At 42.2% G+C, this 21,960-nt stretch overlaps 1 protein-coding gene across 1 annotated transcript; it reads left to right on the top strand.

The window, feature by feature from the left end:
- The first annotated feature begins 1,222 nt into the window (after positions 1-1,222).
- Positions 1,223-19,755, top strand: TMEM233 (transmembrane protein 233). Its single transcript, XM_052797529.1, has 3 exons — positions 1,223-1,932; positions 9,772-9,906; positions 17,893-19,755. Exons 1-3 carry the CDS (start codon positions 1,744-1,746, stop codon positions 17,902-17,904), a joined length of 336 nt encoding a protein of 111 aa, XP_052653489.1. The 5' UTR covers positions 1,223-1,743; the 3' UTR covers positions 17,905-19,755.
- Positions 19,756-21,960: the final 2,205 nt, after the last annotated feature.

Raw genomic sequence — 21,960 nt, 5'->3', positions numbered from 1 at the left:
TCAACATTAATGGCTCAGACTGCCCCATGTGAGCTGGATCTTCTCATTCACATGCCTGATAATAGGTTCTTATTTGCCTGTTAGTGTTTCAACTACAATCAGACAAACTCAAACTCATTAAGCCATTACAATGTTTCCCTGAAAGTGTTCTCATGAATTAAAGGCTTGAGTGGGCCTGGGAGATGTTGATCCCTTGCACAGGGTAAGTCCATGGCCTCCATCCCTACTGAAATCTATTCTAAAAGTAATTGTGTGGTGTAATGCAAACTGCATTTTCTGAGCTTGTGTGGTGACTGTGTTTAAAGTACCCTGAGAACAAACATATCAGAGATTTTACAGCTACAAAGAGCTTGTGCCTGAACACTAATGGGTACTTTGGCAAGCAGATGTAACTTTGGTGTTTCTTACTCTTTCCTAAAGATACAGAATCTTTTCTTTTGATGTTTTAATAGATCAGCAGATTCTCATTCTGCATTATATTCCAGGCATGCAGTTGAGATATGATTAACGTCTATGAAAGTAAAAATACTGCACTTGTATTTCTTACGTCTTTACTGCGTTGACTCCATTTTATCTTGTAGGATGATACTCAGAAATGGGAAACTGTGGCTCCATTCAAGTCAATTGCAACACTCCCAGTGACAAAAGTAGCTCATTCATAAAGCTCTAAATGCACCTTACTGTTTTCTGTAACTTTAATTAATTAAATGCTCTCAGGGGGAGCCAGACAGAGCAAAATCTCAGCTCCAACCTTCATCTTATCAGAAGTCTCTCCATTTTGCTGAAGCTCTATGCACTTATAAAGATCTTCTGTCTTATATCACATGGCAGAAACAGAGCCTGTGCCTTTCTGGGTGCAGGCTGTCATACTTTCCTCACCAACTTAAAACTATGATGGAAGCAGATCTTTATTTACTTGTTTTGTGGTTTGGTGGTGTTTTGTGGGGTTTTTTTCCATACAGTAGGTTTTGGAAACAATAAAGATTAATTTCCTTGTTCCCCCTCCCGCATCCCCCAAAGTGGATTTCACCTTAGAGTTGTTATGTTCAGTAAGGACTGAATCACTTGCCAATCAATTGGCCAAAATGCCCTGGGCCTGAGCCACCAAAATGCTTTAAGATGGTTATTTTCTGCCAATCTTTCATGTTTTTGTGAAGTTTAGCGAGTCACCGGGGTTAGGAGATGGATGACACGTTCAGCCCAGATCAAAGGAAACGCCTTTGCAGCCTTTACGCCACTTGCCGATGGAGCTCACGGACGCTAGAAACGAGTCGGCGAAGTTCTTCCCGGAGGTAAGGCAAAGTCGGTTAAAGTCGTTTAACTGCAAACAGTTAAAAAGTTTCGGGAACGACCGGAACAGCCGAAGGCCATGTGGCTCCGGACCCCGCCGTGCCGGCGGCGGGGGAGGCTCCGAGGGGCAGGACAGGGATAGCCCGCGGAACCCCCGCCCGTCTCCGGCCAGCCGCAGCCGGGACACGGCGCTGGAAACCTTCGACGGCATTGTTTGGTTTTCTTTTTTTTCCGATTCCTCCCGTGAATTTACTCCCGGCTCGACAGACTTAGCGGAAGAGCAGCCCCCTCGCCACACACACACACACCCCCGCCCCGCAGCACTGCCGGGTGCCCGTCCTGGGGAGGCGCCGCGCCGGGCGGCTCCCTTGGCTCGGCGCCGCGGCAGGGTCACGCCTGCCCGGTGCGCGGCGCTGGGCTTTTCGAGCCGCCCGCCCGCCGCACCGCAGCCCCATGTCCGCGCTCCCCGCCGGTGCCGACATCAAGAGGGCTCTGGAGAACAGCCCCGAGACCGACATCGAGGATGAGCTGCCCGACGGGCCGCCGCAGCCGCGGCCCAAGAACTACCTGCTCCTCAGCATCCTCGCCTGCTTCTGTCCCGCCTATCCCGTTAACATTGTCGCCTTCGTCTTCGCCGTCATGGTGAGTAGCACCCCGCCGGGTGCCCAAGCGACCTTCCGCTTCGGCTCGGGTGTTCAGCGGGGCGACCTCCGGCTCTCAGCGCCGGCCCAGCCCCAGCCGCCGTGCTCCCGGCCGGTCCCTCCTGGGACCTGCAGGAGCAAAGCGGGGTCGGAGGAGCCGTCAGGGTAGCGGGCATCCAGGCGCCTTTTCAACCACTTGTCCCTGATGCGCGTGGACAAAGTTAGGTGAGGCAGCGAGCCTGAGAGCATCAGCAGGCTCAGTCAGGGTGTCCACTTAGCTATCCCGGCAGCAGATATAAAACGTGGCGTGAGAGGCAGTTCAAATGAAGTTTTCAGTATCAGGCTAAATAAGGGAGGGAGGTTTATTCCAGTCAATGGGATTTGTTACATCAACTAATTTGCACGCTGAATTGGGCGTAGTATCTATATGTGAAAGCTGCAGTTCGGGGACATAAAACAGATTTGCAAAGAAATAGATGCGGTTTCTGCTTCAGCTAATCAAATATGATAGAAGTGCTATTCTTCCAGTAAACAGGTTCTTTAGCCTGATACTATTTGCTAGAATAATACACACAACAATAACGATTGTAGGTTGTTGGCAAAAACTCCTATAAAATTGAGTATCGAGTACACTGAGAGAACAGCCTTACTCCTGCAACCCATAACTGATTTGCATAGTCCTTAATAATCCAGTAATCCCATTAACTTCAAAAGGATTATTAGAACAGAATCTTCTTCTCTGAGTTAAAAGTTGCAGAGTCAGATCCGGACTTCTCTAATAGTATATATGATCAGTGTAATCAGTAATACCGTAATGTACTTCTGTTGTTTAGGAGCTGAAAAGGGTTTAAAACATACTGTATATTTTCAGCCTGACAGCCAGGCTGAAAAGGTAAGTAAAAATATAGTTGTTTCTTTTTGCAATTAAGTATAAGAATAATTAGCTATATCTAAAATATACTAAAGCAGGCTCTTTTAAAACTGGTAAGACTGATCAGAAATCGCATTGCTTAAGCTTGAAAATTACTTAAAGGAGCTATTCCAAAGTCAACTTCACAACCTTTTTTGTCCAGATGAGTATTAGCTGTCATTTTATTTTTTTCTGTGTTTATTTTGTTGTTAACTGTACAATGTGCTCTTTTCCTTGATTTGAGAAGATTTGGTTCTGCTGGTACCCAGCATCCTTTCTGTCTGTGGACACTTAGGGTGCTATATAAAGTAATGAGAGCTGGTGATCTGGGGCTGTGAGCATCTGTTCATTGTGACAGTACTTTCACCAAAGCGCTGGGGCTGCACAGAAGTTAACTGTCAAGGACAGAATTTGGCCTCTAAAGATTTTTGCACCCCATATGGAGAAATCTCCACCCACGCCCTAGTTGAAGTTCATGTAGGCTTTTGGAGTCAGGCTTAAGTAACTGTCATCAGGGGATATGTAGAAACAGGGTGGGAAGAGCACTTCCTGAATGCAAAACAGTCTGTGCAGGTCTCAGCTGCCCATTCCCTTAAAAGGGGGAAACAAAAACCAAACCAATAACCTCTACTGTATGCGAATCCCTTCTGTTTCAACATCATTCTTACCTAAAACCTCTCCTTTTCCATGAAAATAACATGTCCAACTTCTTTTCCACAGCCCGATTCCCTTGCCTTTTAGAGCTGCAACCTGTAACTGTTCCATTAACCTCAACTCCAGGTTCTGCATTTTAACCTATGCTGGTTTTATTCCCACTTCTGCTGGGATCTACATCCTCCCTCTCTTTCTTTGTTTCCTAGAGTTGCTAAGGGTTAACACTGAGATACACAAGTGGGTTATTTTCTTTTCTTACAGAAGATACCTTTATAGTCAGCAGAGCTTGCCTGAGATCTCGTGTCAGAAGAGGTACAGACCCATAAAAGTACAGTTCTGTATAAATTTCCACTGCCTAGAACAGGCCTGGAAGGAAAAGTCCTGTTGGCTTCTAGAGGGGCATGGTTCAGTCCCCTGTTTGCCTGTCACGTCCTCCTTAAGTGCTCTCAATTCAGACAATGTTTCCGCTCTAAAAGTAGACTCTGGGCTCTAACACACCCCCGAATTAAATGACAGATTTGTCTTCAGTCCCTTCTGTCTCTTCTGCTGACCCATTTACAACTCCAGCACTGGTTTCCTCACTTCTTTCTCACCTTTGGGGGCACAAACCTTACCATTTCAGATCCTACCTCCTTGACTATATTTTTAGAATCAAGCTCTCCTGAGATCTCCCTATTGTGATAATAACCTTTTCTTGTTTCTTAGCACCTTTGTGAAAGAAATCTATTTCTTCTGACAGGGGTAAGAGGATAGCTGGGACAATGGACACTTAATGGCATCAGTGTGTTGATATATTGGCATTACAAAAGCAGCTCCATCAAACCAGTTGCTGGTCACTTGCAGGTGTGAGGGTTGCTTGGCAGTAATGGAGATCTGTTTTCCCTAGGGTCCTGGCCAGGTCTCCTGGCTGTAGGATTACTGTTCTCCTCAGTACTCTTCTGCAGTTCCAGCCAGATGCTGTGAGTTCTCCTGCTTCCTGTTCCAGCAGCTATATCGTGTTGCTGTACGATTAGTTGGCTCAGTCAACTGCAGAGGTGCCTCGCTCAGATTCTCCCTATTCTTTCTCACATACGTGAGACCACAGGCATCAGGGTAGGAGTGTGGGGTGCAGGTACCAAGTCAGGAGGCTCATGTGACAGAAGAGTCTTCTCTGGTGCAAGGCTGTGGCTAGGCAGTGTGTCACTGAGCTCTTTGGCTCCTTATCTGCAGTGGTGTCTCTTCCCCCTATTGTGAACCCAAAGAGCGCTTAGCTGGCAGTGAACTGTCAGTTGTATCTGAGAACTGGCCCGGGTGGACTGGCTGTATCTGACTCATGGAATCAGAGCTAGAGAGAAGCTGTGGGACAACTCTGAAAAATGAATCAGATATTTCTAATATCAGCTCTGAGGTCCGATAGTCAAACAAACTTTGTTGGCCTTTCTCAGTACAGCACCTTAAGTTGTCTTTCAGAGATCTGTATGTCAGACTAGTCATCTAATTCCATAGGGCCTTAGATTTGTAACAACTTCAGTCTCTTAAAAGCTATTTCTCCCTGCTTGTTTGCTCCTAACTCCCTCTTTATGTTGACAAATTTTTGTTTAATCATTTGCATGTTTCAAACAACATATGTGGTCAAGCTGTGTGTCGTGGTTTAACCCCAGCCAGCAACTAAACACCACGCAGCCTCTCACTCACTCCCCCCCACCCAGTGGGATGGGGGAGAAAATCGGGAAAAGAAGCAAAACCCGTGGGTTGAGATAAGAACGGTTTAATAGAACAGAAAAGAAGAAACTAATAATGATAATGATAACACTAATAAAATGACAACAGCAATAATGAAAGGATTGGAATGTACAAATGATGCACAGTGCAATTGCTCACCACCCGCCGACCGACACCCAGCCAGTCCCCGAGTGGCGAATCCCTGCCCCCCCCCACTTCCCCGTTCCTAAACTGGATGGGACGTCACATGGTATGGAATACACCGTTGGCCAGTTTGGGTCAGGTGCCCTGGCTGTGTCCTGTGCCAACTTCTTGTGCCCCTCCAGCTTTCTCACTGGCTGGGCATGAGAAGCTGAAAAATCCTTGACATTAGTCTAAACACTACTGAGCAACAACTGAAAACATCAGTGTTATCAACATTCTTCACATACTGAACTCAAAACATAGCACTGTACCAGCTACTAGGAAGACAGTTAACTCTATCCCAGCTGAAACCAGGACACTGTGATAATCTTGGCTTATCTGTCTCTGATAGTTACAAGTTCTTTGACTGCATTTGTTACCCTTGGATTCACATGCCTTGTCTGTATATTAGTTTCCCTAAGCAGAAACAATGAGCAAGAGGGTGGTAGAAGTCATGGGACAGCAAAGGATGGAACTTGCTTTCTGAGGAGATCACCTCTTTTGATTGGGATCCTAATGAGCTGTGTACAGCATATTGGCTTTGGTCAGGTCAGTGACTAGCATAGTGACCAGTGTTCCTGTACAGCTCTACTTCTCTTTAGTTAGAAAGTTTATTTGGAAAGTTTATTGTTTATACAGCTTTTTTTAAGTAGCTTGTAGGTACCTGGACATCTAACATCATATGGGACAGCCTGTACCTATTTCAGGAATACTTAACAACAAGGCTCAGCAGCCATTCTTAAGCATTTTTGCACAGCCCCGTCTTTGCAAACTGGTAAGCTTTTGCTCTGCAACAACGCTTTCAGCCTGTCCCCAGAGACACAGAAGTCCAGCATTTGTTTGCATGCTGCTATACAGCCTGCAGAGCAAACTCTCTTTTCATTGTGTCCTGCTCATCACCTGCCTGTTTCATCTGCCAAAAAGCAGAGCTCAAGCCTGGTTCTGAATTGCTCCCAAGTCCCCTCTCTTCTTTCTCCTTCCCTGTAAGTTGTTCACAGTGACGAGTCATACTGAGCCAGCATGTCTCATTCTTCCTTTCATCTGAACTAGAGAAGAGCGTCTTACTTCAGGCACAGCCAAATAAGGTTTGTTACAGCCTGGCTCATGGAAAGCGTGGAAAATGTTTATCAGAGAACCTCAGTTTGGTCTGCCCAGATTTGTAAGCGCTCTAGAGGAGGATTTCTGAAGTAACTCAGTGTTCTTTCTGCTTTTGCCATAAACGGTGCTCTGGGAATGTGGAACAGAAAATGCACGTTAAAAGGGATTAACAGTTTGTGGCTAATTCAGCAAATTTCTGTTTGTATGAGGTTAAGTTGCTTCATTGTTGAGAATATCTTTTATAAATAGATGTGTGTGAACCTGGTCAAGTCACTGAGATTGCTCAAGTAAATAAGCAGCTGCAGAACTGTGGCTTTAATTTAGTTTATGACATCATAGTGAGCGAGGTAGCAGAAACATGAGAAATCATATGGTATTAGGTTGAAAATGGCTGAAATTTATTTTAAAAGTTGGACAGGACAGACCAAATGTCACACACAGATGCTGTATTCTGTATATATTGTCTAGCCCTTGGAAATTAACTGTTAAAGCCTTAAATGTTACATTTGTTTATGTTGTCTATGCCTAACGTTGAAAACTGGAAGCTTGATCCAAGGGCCCTTTGAAGCAGACGGAAGTAAATTAATTTCAGAGAGCTTTGCATCAGACCCCAACCATTCCCTCAAACCTCTAATTTTTTTCTTGAATGCTGTCTAAGTTATGCCATTTAATTTAAACCTCTTAATAAAGAAACTTTTGTCTCCTTCCTGTCTCTCCCAAATCCTCTTCTTTATCATTAATGCTGTTTTTCTCCACTGTGGATTAGTATTAAAATGACATTATTTATTAAAGTGCAGAGGGTGAATTATTTATGCGCTACCTGCAGAAATCACATGGACATTCTCTGGACTTCCTAAATACATTAGTAAAATTGCGTATAACTACAAGCTGGTGCTGCCACGTCTTGCTTACAACTCTGTCTCAGTCTTTAGACCACATGTATGGGGAACTGAGTTTATAGTGTTCACAGGACCATTCTCTAGATGTCATGGAAAGTGGGCCCTTTGATGGGTGGGGAGAACAAAGTCAGGGCTAGGGTGTCAGTGATGCTTCTCCATGTTTCTCCCTATAGCCACAGTCACATTCATAGTTGCTGACAGAGGCAGGAGGAGAAGTCAGCCTGGTCAAGACCAAGCCAAGCCATGTTTCTCCTGATACTCCTTTTATTGACCTTCCTGAATGTATTTTGAGAAAACCTAAGAAGGCCCTTCTCCTGTAGACGGGACTGCTGAAAACAGGGGAGTAAGTTAGGTAAGAGGAACTGTACCAGCCACCTTTTGTAACAGGAAGCCACACTGGTGGAGAATCAGAGGTGACTGTGTCTCAGCACAGCTGCTGGTTTTCTGCCTGAATGGTCAGGTGTGGCTAGCCTGATACCCTAAGGAAACAAGGCTTGGGCAGTCATCCTATTTGACTATGTGTTTGTGTCCATCTCTTATTTCCATCTCTTCTCTCTTTCCCTGCTATATCCTTTAAGTCCACCAGCCAACCTCAATGAAATTTGACAGCAGAGCAGAGATATTAGTGATATTCTTTAGGGAAATAAAATAGAGAAATGTTTAGGCATGCAGGCTTCCAGGGAGAGAAGAAATGTATCAGTGCTCTCTTTAAGGGCAAGGGTGCATCAGCAGCTCAGCCTTTCTTAGACACCAGAGAATAAGTATCTGCACTTATCCTTGAGATGCAATTCTAGGAATATAGGCTTCATTGCTTTGGGACTGTCTTGGCACGAGCGATCTTAATGCAGTGCTAACACCAAGGATCCATCTAGTCCATTAACTTCTGTGTGCTCACTAATCGACAGAATGCACACAGATAATGTCCCTAATTATTTTTCTGCTTGGGAAAAAAGGCTCTACAACAATGCTTGGTATCCTCTGAAGTTCATTCCTTTCCTACTCTCCACAGTCTCAGATCTTCACTCTGTTGAATTAGCTGTTGTTCTGCCTTTGCTACAAAAAGTGGTTCATAACTAAAGCACTTTCTTAATAGCACTTGGTGATACCTCATGCAGTCGTTTTCTAAAGGCAACATGAATTACTTGGTCCACAGAACAGTTCATTTGATCAGGTCCCCATATTTCTCCCCCTGCACCTCCCATTTCTAGGATACTTCCTGGAATACTTAGGAGATACTAAAGAACAGGTTATGACTAGCCTGATTGCCTGAGGAAGTATGCTGAGATAGTTCAATAGTGCAATCTGATAAAGAAATCTGGGCTCAATGTCATGATTTATGAACTCAAACTCTCCTGATCTTACAAAATATTTCTTAGAAATAATTTTAATATTCTTTGATAGCATCTTATTCTTAGGAAGAAGTTACGACAAACTATGTTAGTACTAGAATACTTCAGTGTCCTTCACTGATTCTTTTCTTTTAAAAATATGGTCTGGTTAAAACAAAAATTAATTCAGAAAATCCTATAGTCTGTCTCACAAAAGACTAGAAGATCAGAGTGGCCCTTTCACACCTTGCTGTCTCTGCATGTAATGAATGTAAATCATCTGCTAAGTCATGGGTGGATAGAGATAAACTCAAGTCTGTTGAGATAATATCCATATGTCTGATGCATACCTCAGGATGTATATGATAATAATTATCAGTGTGTTCCAAAAATGCAAAGGGACAGAATTTCTAGCCCATGAAGATGGCACTCAGATATTTTGTTCAGATGATCTATACTTCTTTGTTTTGTGGGTTTTTTTCACCACCAGCAAACTACCTATTAATTCTTCAAACTTTTGTTTTGAAAAGTAAAACATTGGAAAAATAGGAAATTAGTAAGCTTTTTTAAAGAAATTTTCCTGAGGCTTTCTGTAAAAATGCAGCCTATTTATGTTCCTTTTCATGCTTATGGTCCTATAAAGCATAAGAGTTTATTTCACTGCTAATGAAGCAGCCAACTAACAGTTCATATATACTACAAAAATATTGCCAGAGATAAAAGCCACTGATTTATGCAAGTGGGTGGCTTAGAGCTGATTTGACAGCTTTTATGCTGGTGTGTACAAGAAAACTTATCATATGAATATAGCCTCACCACTGAAAATAAAAGAGCTGTAGTTGCAATGAAATGTACTGAAAATGAGCAGAACAGAAAACTGGACTCCCTGCTTACCTTGGACTGTTGGCAGTGGATGTTTATTTTACAAAGCAAATCGGCATTTTCTGAAGTCCTTTCTACAGGACCAATGTGCACAGGACTTAATGATACTTCAAAGCTGTCACATGGGTTTGTTTACAGATTTCTGTTTAAAAAAAAGTCACAAACTCTCTGTTTCTCTTCTACAGGCTTTAAACAGTTATAATCAAGGAGATATAGAAGGGTCAAAAAGGCTGGGTCGCAATGCACTCTGGGTTGCTGTTGCATCAATTATCATTGGCCTTGTCATCATTGGAATCTACTGCGTAGTTCATTTCACAACGGTAAGCAAAATGCTACTAGTTCCAATGCAAAAATTCTCTGTGCATGGGCTTCAAAATAAGAAAGATTGTCAGAACTATGTACTAATGTTAAAATGTAGGCATGAACACATGTTTTCCAAAAGAGCAATTTTTACTTACTTTGCAATTTAGAAAATTCTGTTATCTGTGGTTAAATGCAAACAACTGTGTCTTAGCAGCATTGGATTTTCTAGAAACTCTTGCAGCTCCCTTAGGTTTTTCAAGTTTAGGCCAGTTGCTTTTTGTTTTTTCTGCTCCTCAGTTTCACCATCTGCAAGACCAAGTGCATAGAGATCCTTAGATTTCAGGTAATAGAGTCCCGAGGAGCTAATTTTCAGTCTCATAATCTGTCTGACATATCTTTTAACTTTGCAAGGAGAAGACGACAGTCAATTACTATTTTACTGTTTGATATTAAGGTGACCATAACTATATCAAAAGTGACCACAAATGTAATTTTGATTTGGCTTGCTGTGGGATAAGGTCGTTCACTCTCAGTGCTGTGTAATTGACCTGCCTTCATACACCTGGAACAATAGTAAGGAAGCTCCACAAATGAATCTCTATATACACAGTGGTTACCCAGATGGATTATAATCTTATTTGGAAAAGAGGACAAAAGTAATTAAAGTATTGATATCCTTTCTTAAGGTTGTGCAACAATATGTTCTTTTCTCCATAGTAATGTGCACTTCCCATTAAAATAACCAATTTAAATTAATTTCTTACTGGCTGTTTTAGTTGCAGAGCCTTTCAGTGCACTGTACAAACTTATGTATAAACTATAAACAGAGATCACCTCATCCACCACTGAAATGCAGACATCTCCAGGGAGCGGAATGGAGTAGCTGGTTAAACATGTACAACATTTTCAGACAAAAACTTGAAGTATGCCATATTGAACTGCAGGGAAGTTAGTGGAGATGGGGTCCATTTCTGTAGGATATTAGCAGATGGTGCTGCAGAATCAGAAGCTTATTGTATATTCATTAATTTCCCAGGCATTTTGCAAGCATGAATCTCTCTTTGGGTCAGCTTGTGTTCAGTTTGTTCAGCCCTCACAGATTTAAACCCAAGTCCCTTCAGGCAGGGTGTGCCAAGTTTTGTAATTGACAGCAGCAGTAAATACTTCTGTTCGCTTCTACTACCTTACTCATCATTTCTCAGGCAAGGATAGCAGCTCAATAATTTTTTTTTAAGTAGGAGGAGAGAAGGGCAGACAACACTGATCTGAAGCATTCATGTTAACCAGAGCACACTACCTACATTTAGTTGTAGTCAACATTTCACTTACACTAAAGTAGGACCCTGTGTGTGGAGTGTGAATGCTTCTTTGTGCCCACTGCCAGATACTAGTAGTAGTTAGCGCTTTACATCTAGCTAGTATTTGTAAGCACCTCTCTCTTTCCTACTCTCAAAGAAGTAAGCAGCAGTAAATCAGTATAATACGACTTTGTGGTTTTTTCCTTAAGTTTTGTCTTTTGAGGATTTTTTTAAATTGGTTTTGCTTTTGGGTTTTTTTTAAGAGAAAAATCTTTGTGTTAGATGGAAGCATTGCCAGGTGACTGGGAACCCTCAGCACGCTGCTGGGATATTAATTTCTGTATTCAGTGAATAGCTTCCATAGAGGTCTCTTGGCCAAATGGTACCTTCAGTTTTGTGAGGACTCAAGGTCTACTGGATTCACCCTGCCCTCTGGCTTTCCAGTTTCTTTACTACTCCCCTTCTCACCTGTCACCCTCCAAAGATCCGTTGCTTCTAAGAAAGCGTTTGATGGGAGCAACAATCTTCTTTATTCCTCTGATGTGAAAATGAGTGAACAGGAGCACCAAACTGGCCTTTCCACCCTCCATGCTTACCTGAGGCCCCTCTGTTGCCTTACTCTTGGACATTCATATTTTATACTAAATTGTCTTTGAGTTTGACATGCCACTGGTGTGGATGGCATTGCATGCTCCATGCAGTTATCTCAAATCCATTTGTACCTTGGTCATGATTATTTACTAACAGCCATTTTGCACTCTGCTAATGTGAAGTGATTGTAAACTACTTCTATGCTAACTTTAATATATATGCTTCAGTATTAATAAGATAGTACAAAATAGCCTTAATAGAATGACAGTCAGCCCTGTAACTGATTTGTCTGATTACCATTAGGCACAGATTTGATGCTTCCATGACCTACACATGCATTTTTCCTGAAAGTTAATTTAGACTAAAGCAATATATATGAAAAGCTTGACCCTTCCAGGATTCGTTACTGTATGTTTTATCGACATGAAATTCATCAGCTACCGTATTACCCAGTTGCTCCTGCTGACATTCCTTGTGGCTTCTTTTGGTCTCCAAAGGATAACAAGTCTCACTGCAAGTCAACATTGGGAGTACCCCCTTGTATTCTCCTTCCATATTCTTCTGTATCTCTCCCTAGAGCTTGTTTACCATCCTACCATTCCATTTCTAATCTGCATTAGTACTTTATCTGTTCTCCCATGACTGTTAGAGCTTCTCACAGAGGGCGTTACTTGAGTATTCATAAACCCTTTGATAAATTTCACTAGCTCATTCTGATTTATCCATGGTCCTGCTGACAGTGTCAAAGATGCGAGGTGTAATGAGTTTGAGGGCTGGGTGAGCCTCAGGAGTTCTTCCACAACGTCCCAAGTCTGAGCTTCTGGAAAGCAACAAACCTGAGACATCCAAGTCAGGTTGGCAGGAGGGAATCTCTATCAATTGTTACACAACTTTTCCTCTTGGCATAGAAACAGTTCAGGCTCAGCTGGCTCTGAAGTCTCCTTCAATACAACTCTTCACCTTCCCCCAAGGGGCTGGCTACACGTCCTGGTGGATCTGCAGGCCAAGAAGGAACCTTCCTTCTCCTGCCAGAAGTCACAAACTTCAGGCCTTCCCCATCATGGAAGTCTTCGTTCAGCTCTTCAATTGTAGTCTTTAGTTGTTCATCCTTTGCTTTGTGGAGCTCAGGCACTCTCCTCCGCAGTCTCTGTGGATACCCTGTTGGTCTCCTGTTTGTACACCCTGATGGTCTGCAATCTGCCCACCTCTTCCTGAAGCCCTTTTCTCTGGAGACTCAGTGCTTCAGTCAGAGTACAGCTCCCACCAGAGAGGCCACCAATGTCCCGGCCCCAAAGACAGGCAGCAGTCACTCCCCTGCAGCTGCAACCTGGACAGCTACATCTTCCTTCCGAAGTTCTATCTGGGTCAAGGCATCCGATATGCCAGGCAGTTGCTCCAGCAGTTTTGGGGATGGTGCCCTGTGGCTTATCACCACCACTGTTGCACAGTCCCAAGCAGTCCCTTGCTGTCTTCGACAGAGTTTCTGGGTCTCCTTCTGTGCAAACTCACAACTTAATTGCTAAAAACCCTCTTTGCCACTGTGAATGGAGCACTGAAATACTTCTCCGTCTCTGGACGCAGATTCCTTCAGCATGCACTGGAAAGGAATTTCCTCTCTATGACTGGTATTTCTAGAAGACCAGTTCAATGAGGTCAGTGCCTAACTTGCTGAATTTCAGTAGCTTCTGAGTATCAAAACCCACATGCCCTATTAAAAATTCCAACCAAAGTTATCCATTTGTTCCCACATCTCCTCTTCCAGCTTGTCAGTACCCAAACCTACTATGCGTTCCATCTTGCTTAGGAAAGGGGTTAAGTCCTGTGCTTTAAGCAGAGCTGAGGAGGGCTGCCATGGTACTCCACATGCCTCAGTCAGGAGAAGAACATCTATTCAGGGGTGTTGAGGATAGAAATGGTAGAAGCTGCAGAGAGAGGAAGAGCAAGAAATTCCTGCTTTGAACAAACAGTGCCATTATAACCCCAATAATACCCCCAGTTATACCCCAATAATACTGGTAGACTCAGGAAGAGGAAGACCCTTTCACTTTTCAGAAAATTTCCTACCTCTGAGCCCCAAGCTTCCTTGCATGCCTTCTTTGGTTTATTCAGTTGCAGAGCAACAGTAGCACAGGAGTAACAGCAGGCGACACCTACGCCTGCATGGAAGAAACAGCCTTGACTTTTCATTTTGAAGATTTACTCGGCACTAAGCCAACTCGGGGTTTCTACTGCTGTCTTGGAGAGCCTCATTTGTCTTTAACGCTGGCATGTTATCTTTAGCAAACATACATTAAGATATATAGTGATACATATATATATAGCCTGGAACAGGGCCCACCCAACAGTTGGGAACCATCTACCTTCTGCAGTCATGACCCTGAATGTAGACAAGGGGAAGCTGTCACTTGCATCACTGGAGTTAACAGCCCAGCAGTAAAACTTGTCTGTCTTGATCAATGTAAACTGGTGTGTTCTTCATTACACTGAGGAGTCACTGAGTGTTAAGCTGCGGCGTGTGCTGGAATCAGGGCTGTCCCTCATTCCACACTAGGCCAAATTTATTCTTACTCCATTCGGTAACTTTTACCCTCTCCTGTCAGTTTCTCCTGCAATCCTACCTTGCCAGTCCTGAATGCTGAATTACACTTCCACTGCTTGCTCAGATTTAACTTAAACCGATATTTGTGTCACCACTGAGTCTAGCCCTGCATATGTGCCCATAGGCATGTTGTCTACCAAGAACTGCAGTGAGAAAAAGGATGTATTTGTCTTCCATAAGGAGACATCACTACAGACTGAAACAGTGCAGAGCTGTGTGCCATAGACTGCATGTGGCCTTAATCTGCTGTAATGTGTCCAGTTAGAGAGCGAATGGCAAGATACCTAATGACCGGCGACACTCAGCTGTGAACCACATCCTGAATCCTGCCTCTAGTTCTGACGTCCTTGTCTTAAGAAAGATGTGGTGTACACACACACAAAAGGAGAGAGAAAGGTTGCAAGGTATGAAAAAACCTTTATACGCGGACAGACAAAATAGACACAATCTCTTTGGCTTGGGAAAGAATGACTTAGGAATCGGTAGTTAAAGGCAGTGAAATAAAGAATGATTACTTGTTGTCTGTTATGAATGAGATGAAGGGGCATCAGAGGAAAGCTGCTTTAAACAAGGAGGACATACTTTTCCATGTGACATGCAGTGCAGCTGTGGGACTTATTCCTTCTGGTTGCTGTGGACACAAAAAAATACAAATTATTTGAAACAGCAACGAGTGAAGTTACAAAAAAAAGCTTAAATGCAAAGATGCAGATATAATCTCGGGCTCAGAAAGTTTCTAAGATGCAGATTGCCAGAGGTGGAAGGCAATACAGGGAGAAATATTACCCTGGATGTAGCCTTTTCTTATACAGTCCGTTTAGGCATTTGTAACAAGTCACTGTCAGAGATGGGATGCCACAAAGATGGCTGTTTGCTCTGAGCCAGTACCACTGTTCTTATGTTCCTTCATGAAGCCTGTTAGTAGCCTTTCCACTGACTTGAATGAATTTGGAGTCAGCCTTCCTGTCTCTTCCTAAGTATTTTGATCAGCAAAAGCTAATATTTTTGTCAGTGAATGAGGGCTCTCCAGTAGTTCACAGTCTGTGTTTTCAGAGCAGTCTCCAAATTTTTGGAGCAGATTCCAAGTTCTGTTTTGTTTTGCTTTTTCATAACACAAGACATTTGGTGTCTTTGGATTTCATTTGAGTCCTACTGGCAGAACTTCGGGAAATGTAATCCTAGGCTGGAACCTCCTTACTTAAGTAAAGGGGACCCTAGGTATCCCAAACACTTTTCTTAACTGGATCTCAACATGTCATGTTGTACTTCATGCTACCATGGGAATCATGCATTCTTATTCCATTGCTGGGTTTGCTGCATAGCCTGTTAGTAGTCTGATATGCAGCTTCTTACAGCACATACTTTAAGACTACCTCTAATGGCTGAGTGATGCTTGACAATGCTGCTCGGGGCAGAAGTGGAGCTCACGTGAGTTTTGCTTCCCAATTGAGCCACAAAGCATATCATATGAAGCCCACATCTTTTGTGCACCTTTCTAGTGGTTCTCTGCAGTCTAGGCAAGTAGGAGCGAGTCAAGTAGAAATGTGGAGAACTAGTAAGAAGTGTTAGAGCGAAGTAAAAACACAAGCTTTTCTGTAGAGCTCTGACTGAGATAGCGACAGTTTTGGTATGAGGAAGGGGAGCCAAAGTACTAAGTACAAAGAAGGAAAGGAACGCAAGAAACTCCTGCCAAAGGACCAGTGTCCAAGAATTTTTTAATTCACATCAGAAGTTCATTGTCTTTGTTTATCTTGAACCCCAGGGCCACAGGCAGGGTAGAATTATCTTCTGGTAATAACTTATGTGAGAAGGGTAGTTGTGTTCGGTGACTTTGGAATTTCATGCAAACCATTATATTTTAATGCTTTCATAGAGGAGTGTGAACTTCTGACCCCTTCTTTAATCTCACTTGATCTAGAACTTGACCCCAAGGAAGTCACTGAAATACCACCTGTCAGCATGGCTTCAAAGGAAGACAGAGAGACAGCTAGGCTGTGTGGAAAGTACTAGCTTATACTGTTTCATAATCAGTAGGGTCTTAAATCAAACATATGCGCAGTAATGCAACATTGGTAATTACTGGTAGAAGGAAAAGGAGTAAGCATTCCGACAGTGCACCAGGGACAGATGTATACACACATTTTTCTTACTAACTTAGAAATAATTCTTCAGGGGGAAAAAGCATGCAAGATTATTTTTAATATCTCTGCCGTCCCCTTCCTGAGGCTCTCAAAAGACTTTGCAGCCATTTCACTGAGGGACTGTCTCTCTTTCAGAGACAGAATAAACTGAGGGCCGGTAAGATGACAGGAATTACACAGCCAGCCTCCAGATCTTTACATTGCCAATCCTGTTCTCTGTACCTTACCATAGAAAAAAAAGGGTCAAGGAAGACTACCTGCCTTTCATTGCAGGGATTGACCTGCCAGTAACTGATAGAGCACAAAGTCTGAAGTCAGCGCATTTCTGTTCTCTTTTACGCACATTAATTCTTGGTGTTTACCTAGCCAATGAGCTCATACTGCTGCTTTTCTATCAGTAAGGGTGCTAACTGATTATCTTCTTGATACCCTACCTCTTTTTATTGGATTTGTAAAAATGTGAGAGCTTGAAGTCCTCTACCTGTCTATCAAATGTGTTCAGTCAGCTCAGAGGCTGAGCAGTGGGCAGACACATGTAGATGCCTAGAGGCAATGTGATTACATCAGCCTCATTTCCTTAGCAAGCCACATTAAAAATTCTGGTCCAGTTGTTTCATCTGTGCATGAAGGAAATGTCCCCACAATAGATTCTGCCCATTAGAGTCCTGAGTAGCATCCAAGAGATAATCAGCAAAGGAGTTAATGCTGTCTGCAGGATATATTTACTGTTTAGTGCCTCATGTCCTAGATTGCTCTTTAAGGAGCTGCTAAAAGGTAGCTGCTTCATGGAGAAGATATCTCAGACTCCAGCAGAGAGCCCAGCATCTAGGGATAAGCCAGTGAGATCAGTACATCCATGGGTAATGTCTGAGATCTACCCCCAACACAAGAATTTGAGGGAACTTCTCAGATCTTTCCTCTCCTAATGCAGATGCACAAGAGAGGTTACCCAATCCTTTTAAAATACCTGTTGTGTTCCTGTTGTGTTTACTAAGTTGTCTACTGCTGAAAGTATTGTTCTTGCTTGACTGTTTTATGTACCACTTCAAGAAAGCAGAGATGCTGTTGACCTCATGAATCTTTGTCAAGTAAGAGCCCATTTCCTGGCAATGAAAGATCCTAACTTGCATTGATTCGGGTAACTCAGTTTAAAAATTCAGTTCAGATTGACAGATGACCAGTGCCATTAGAAACTTAGCTCTTTGATTCAAAACTGTATTGAACCACTAATCTAGAGGGATGTTTGTTAAGAGAACAAGTGCCACTAATGTGGCATAATGTATCCATTAGATCTGTAGAATTAATAATTTAAACTCACAAGGCAAACTCTCTGTCTTTTCCTCTTTAAAAATACCTATTTCTGTGTCCTTGCAGCATGCTATCTGAAGACCAGGACTGCACTTGGAGGATATCATCATGTAAATCTTGGGAGGGAAAAAGAAGAAGAGAAGGAAACCCTTCATTCCAGACTGTTAGATTTGACCCTACAAGTCTGCAGAGGCATGTTACTGGTGGATGAACTGATAGTCCAGTTAGTTAATCAGCATGGCGTGACCAGGTTTTCAAAATTACTTATTTATAAGAAATTCAGCATAAAGCAGCATTTTCTCTTTTACCCTACTGTATAATGAGATCTTGCCGTAACAACTCCATTTTCTTTCTCATTTACATGGAATGTATGCTGGATCCATGATGTTCCCTGGCTGACCCTACCCAAACAAAGCCAACATACCTAGACTGTTTATAGTGCACAATGTAAGAACCGATGCACAGCCCGCTGAAGCTAGTAGAACTCCTGTTGCCTCCAGTCCTCCAGTGGGTTTTGGATCAGGCCATTAAGGATTTTTTATTACTTTAAAATAGTCTCAACATAACACAATTATAACCATGGGTTTCTGATTTTATCCTGCTGTGTGATTTTATAATGCCGTGGGCATACTCTGACTCAGCAGCTGCTTTCTTGTGTCATCCTCAGCTTTTAGGTCTTTACCTTGGATTTTTAACCACCTGGGACCGACTTCAATCACTTGATTATTAAGAGACACTCTTCTTCCATAGCATCCATATTTTTCTTAATGATTTATTTTTGTTTTGTTGTCTTTCATTGTTGAACTCCCTTGACTTAGCTCCAGTCCTGCATTAAAGTTGCACTGATCATATTTTCCTCTTTAAACTTCACGTATGTAAAAAGTTCCTATTTTTTTTATCTGACAAAAGATCTTCTTTTTAAATAGATGTTCTTCTTCATCCCTTTGTTATTGTTCCTCTAGCAAGTCACATAGTTTCATTGTGTTCTGCTTTGTTCATGTCTTTTTTTTTGTTTAGTTCATCCTCTCATCTTGCTATGAATAGTCTATACATCAATGCAGTTAAGAGATGGACAGACTTTTGTACCCTTACATAGACATAGACTCTTGCTGATCCTAAGATATTACTCAGTGAACAGCCTTAGGTTACAGAATTGATGGCCTCTAAATTACTGCAGTTTCTTGATACCTTATGAAAATTCAGCATGGGACAGCTTTATTAGCTGAAAAGTGTTTGAAAGAATACATTTGTTTTGTCACACAAATATTCCATGTTAAAAAGAGTAAGCTCTGGTGAGCATTAAGACAGATGGCTACATCTTCAGTGATTGTTGCTCCATTTGCTTTAACTGTTACTACATCTTCAAGCAAGCTGTGCCAACTTACACTTACTCTCCTTGCACTAACGTAAATCTGGACCGACTACCCAGAAATGCATGGGATTTTTGCAGGTGCAAGTGAGAAAAGAATTATGCCTGACAGGAGTACAACTACCTATTTAAAAAAAGTAATAATCTCCCAGAAACCTTTACCTGTTAAAGCATATGCCTGAAAGTAGCATGTATTTTCTGTGCCTTGATATTATACTCCTAATGTGCTTTTTTGCTTTTCTTTCTGCCAAATTCTGTTTTTCATTGAAGTCAGTGATGCATTGCCTATCCTTAATTATTCCAGTATAAAACTTCATGAACGCTGGTGACATCAGTTGATTTCTTCAGCATTTACACTGATCGAATTTGTCCATGTGGGAATTTTGCCACTGATTTTGATGATCCCAAGAACTGGCTGTTCTGTGAATTCCTCTTTGGTTTTTGAATACTATTTCAATGATCTGATACGTCTTGTGGGACTTTTAGTAGCTTGCCTTATTATCAGATATGATAGAACTGTCATTGAGAAGTGGAATAAAATGACTTTTAATTCATGTCCATTCTGGTATGTGGGAAGTGTCTTTCCTAAGTTTTGTTGCCTCTTCTATTTTAAAGAGTAATAACCTTTTTTCTAACCCCTTGGACAGTTTCAGAATAAAGTGAACCAAAACAAAAACAGGATTTCTGGCCTACATGATACTATACAACCAGTCTGTACTGTAGCCAGTACATTCAGAAGTTGCTAGGATCAGTTAATGCTCAAAATATCAGCAAGGTAGGCCCTTTGCTTCATTTTCAAAATAGCATTCAGGAAGAGTGTTGAGGCCTTTTCAAAATGGTCCCTCGGTGGTCTCTTTGGGGTTTTCCTACCACGAGGGGAAAGTGGTCAAATGAGGTAACCAAAGGAGGTCGCTCAGCAGGTAACAGAGGTCAGATTTCCACCACCTTGAATTGCTGGCATCAAAGTAAACACCATTGCATTGCTGTAGTAATAGTTTTCTATGTCAGTGTACTAAAAATCAAAGTGCGTACAAAAAGTTTCATCCTTCTGCAAAATATTAAACTCCAGTACTGTAAACTAAACCACAGCTAGTAGTGTGAGAGAGGAGAAAAATTTCCAAGGTTATTTGGGCATTAGAGGGTAGGGATAGGCAACTTGAACTATTTTTGAAAGTGCCTAACAAGGATTTAGATCAATAGGAGCTAGACACCTGAGTTGTTCAGATGCTTTTGAAAACCATACTGGAAATCTAACTTGCATCTTGATGCTCACAAATATCTTTGAAGTCTCGCTCTTAATATAATTGAGAATTGAGCCATTGTATCTTCAGTGCTTCTGAAGACAAATGTTGCTACCTTACAGTGGTATTGATTGGTATAAAAATAAAGGCTTTATATTAAACCACTTAATGTGACAGAGAGGGGAAAATGCGGCAATTCCCCTAATGTCCTTTAGTGCTTCTGTGTCATAGGTAGTCTTATTTTTGCTTTCCTAATGTATTGGTATCAGTTCTCTTCATTTATTTATGTTTACATAAATTTTCAACCATGTTTGAGAAATGCAGTCAAACACAGCGTATGCTGGAAATCAATATGGTCCTTGTACAACCAAATCATTCTGTTGTAGGTGTGACAGACCCATACAAAGTGATGTATCAAACATAGGGAAGCTAAATGACATTTTGCTGCCCAAATCAGCAAGACCCCTGGTGACAACAGTGGGTGTGGAAGGCAGAATGCGGTTGTCTGACTAAGGAATTAGTGCCTGCTTTATATTTTGAGGGGCATATAAACAAATTTCATTATCTATGACAGGCTCTGGAAATTACCTCTTCTACATCATCATGCATCTAGATTTGGATTTGGCCCATTATTATTCTGCATTGCACCTAACCATTTTTTGGTGAAAAAAAAAAAAAGAGCTGTCACATGAATGTGCTGAATGATGTTATTTCATGAAATAGCGGGGGAAAAAGTGGTAAAACGTATTTCAACTCAACATCTGTGTCCTGGGCAGGAGAACAGACTCTTCCTTCCACAAAGCTGCTCCGGGCTTCCCTGTTTTTTGATGCAGTCTTCCTGCATGCTGAAGGCACCAACTAATGCCTGAAGTCCAGCTCTCTTTTCCTTCCTGCATGTTTTACAGGCAGAGACAGATGGAAACTTGAAATTGCTGGCCTCAGCTCCTGGATCATGTTAGCATCTTTCGCTTCTTACAGGGCAGCTGCATTCTGCAAAACAGCAGTGTGAATGTATCTTGATATGTAACCCTAGAAGAGGGCTTCTAAATATAAGAGGAGTTTCTTTGCTGCCATATGAAGGGGGTCAGCCAGACACTTAGACAACATGTGGTGTATGTTTCATCAGATTGCACAGCAAAAAAAAAAATCAAGGGGACAATATGAAATTAAATTCTTAGGGTGCCTCCCTGCAGGCACACCCAGGATTTTACAGCTTGTGACTTGAAGATCAGCGCTGGCTCTTCAATTTATGTGGTTGCAACCACGATCCATGAACAGTGTGGCTTGAGGCTCCAGAAGCTGTTGCTTTTGTACCTGTATCTTTGGATATGTGCTCACAGTGTGAACTGTGTTCTGCCTGTCAGCGTGGAGATAGGTTGTATCTGATTGCTGCCACAGTGTCTATCACTCTCAAGAATCAGTCCAGATGCACCTGCTGGAACAGTGTGCAAGCATCTCTCTCTAGGCTCGTTTCTTTACCTGGACCCTAACTTTGTCTACCAGTTAAGATGGATTTTGTTACTG

Source organism: Harpia harpyja, chromosome 9 (genome assembly GCF_026419915.1).
Source record: "Harpia harpyja isolate bHarHar1 chromosome 9, bHarHar1 primary haplotype, whole genome shotgun sequence".
Classification (NCBI taxonomy): Eukaryota; Metazoa; Chordata; class Aves; order Accipitriformes; family Accipitridae; genus Harpia; species Harpia harpyja.
Note: the sequence above shows the minus strand (reverse complement) of the source record. Positions and strands in the feature narration are given on the sequence as shown.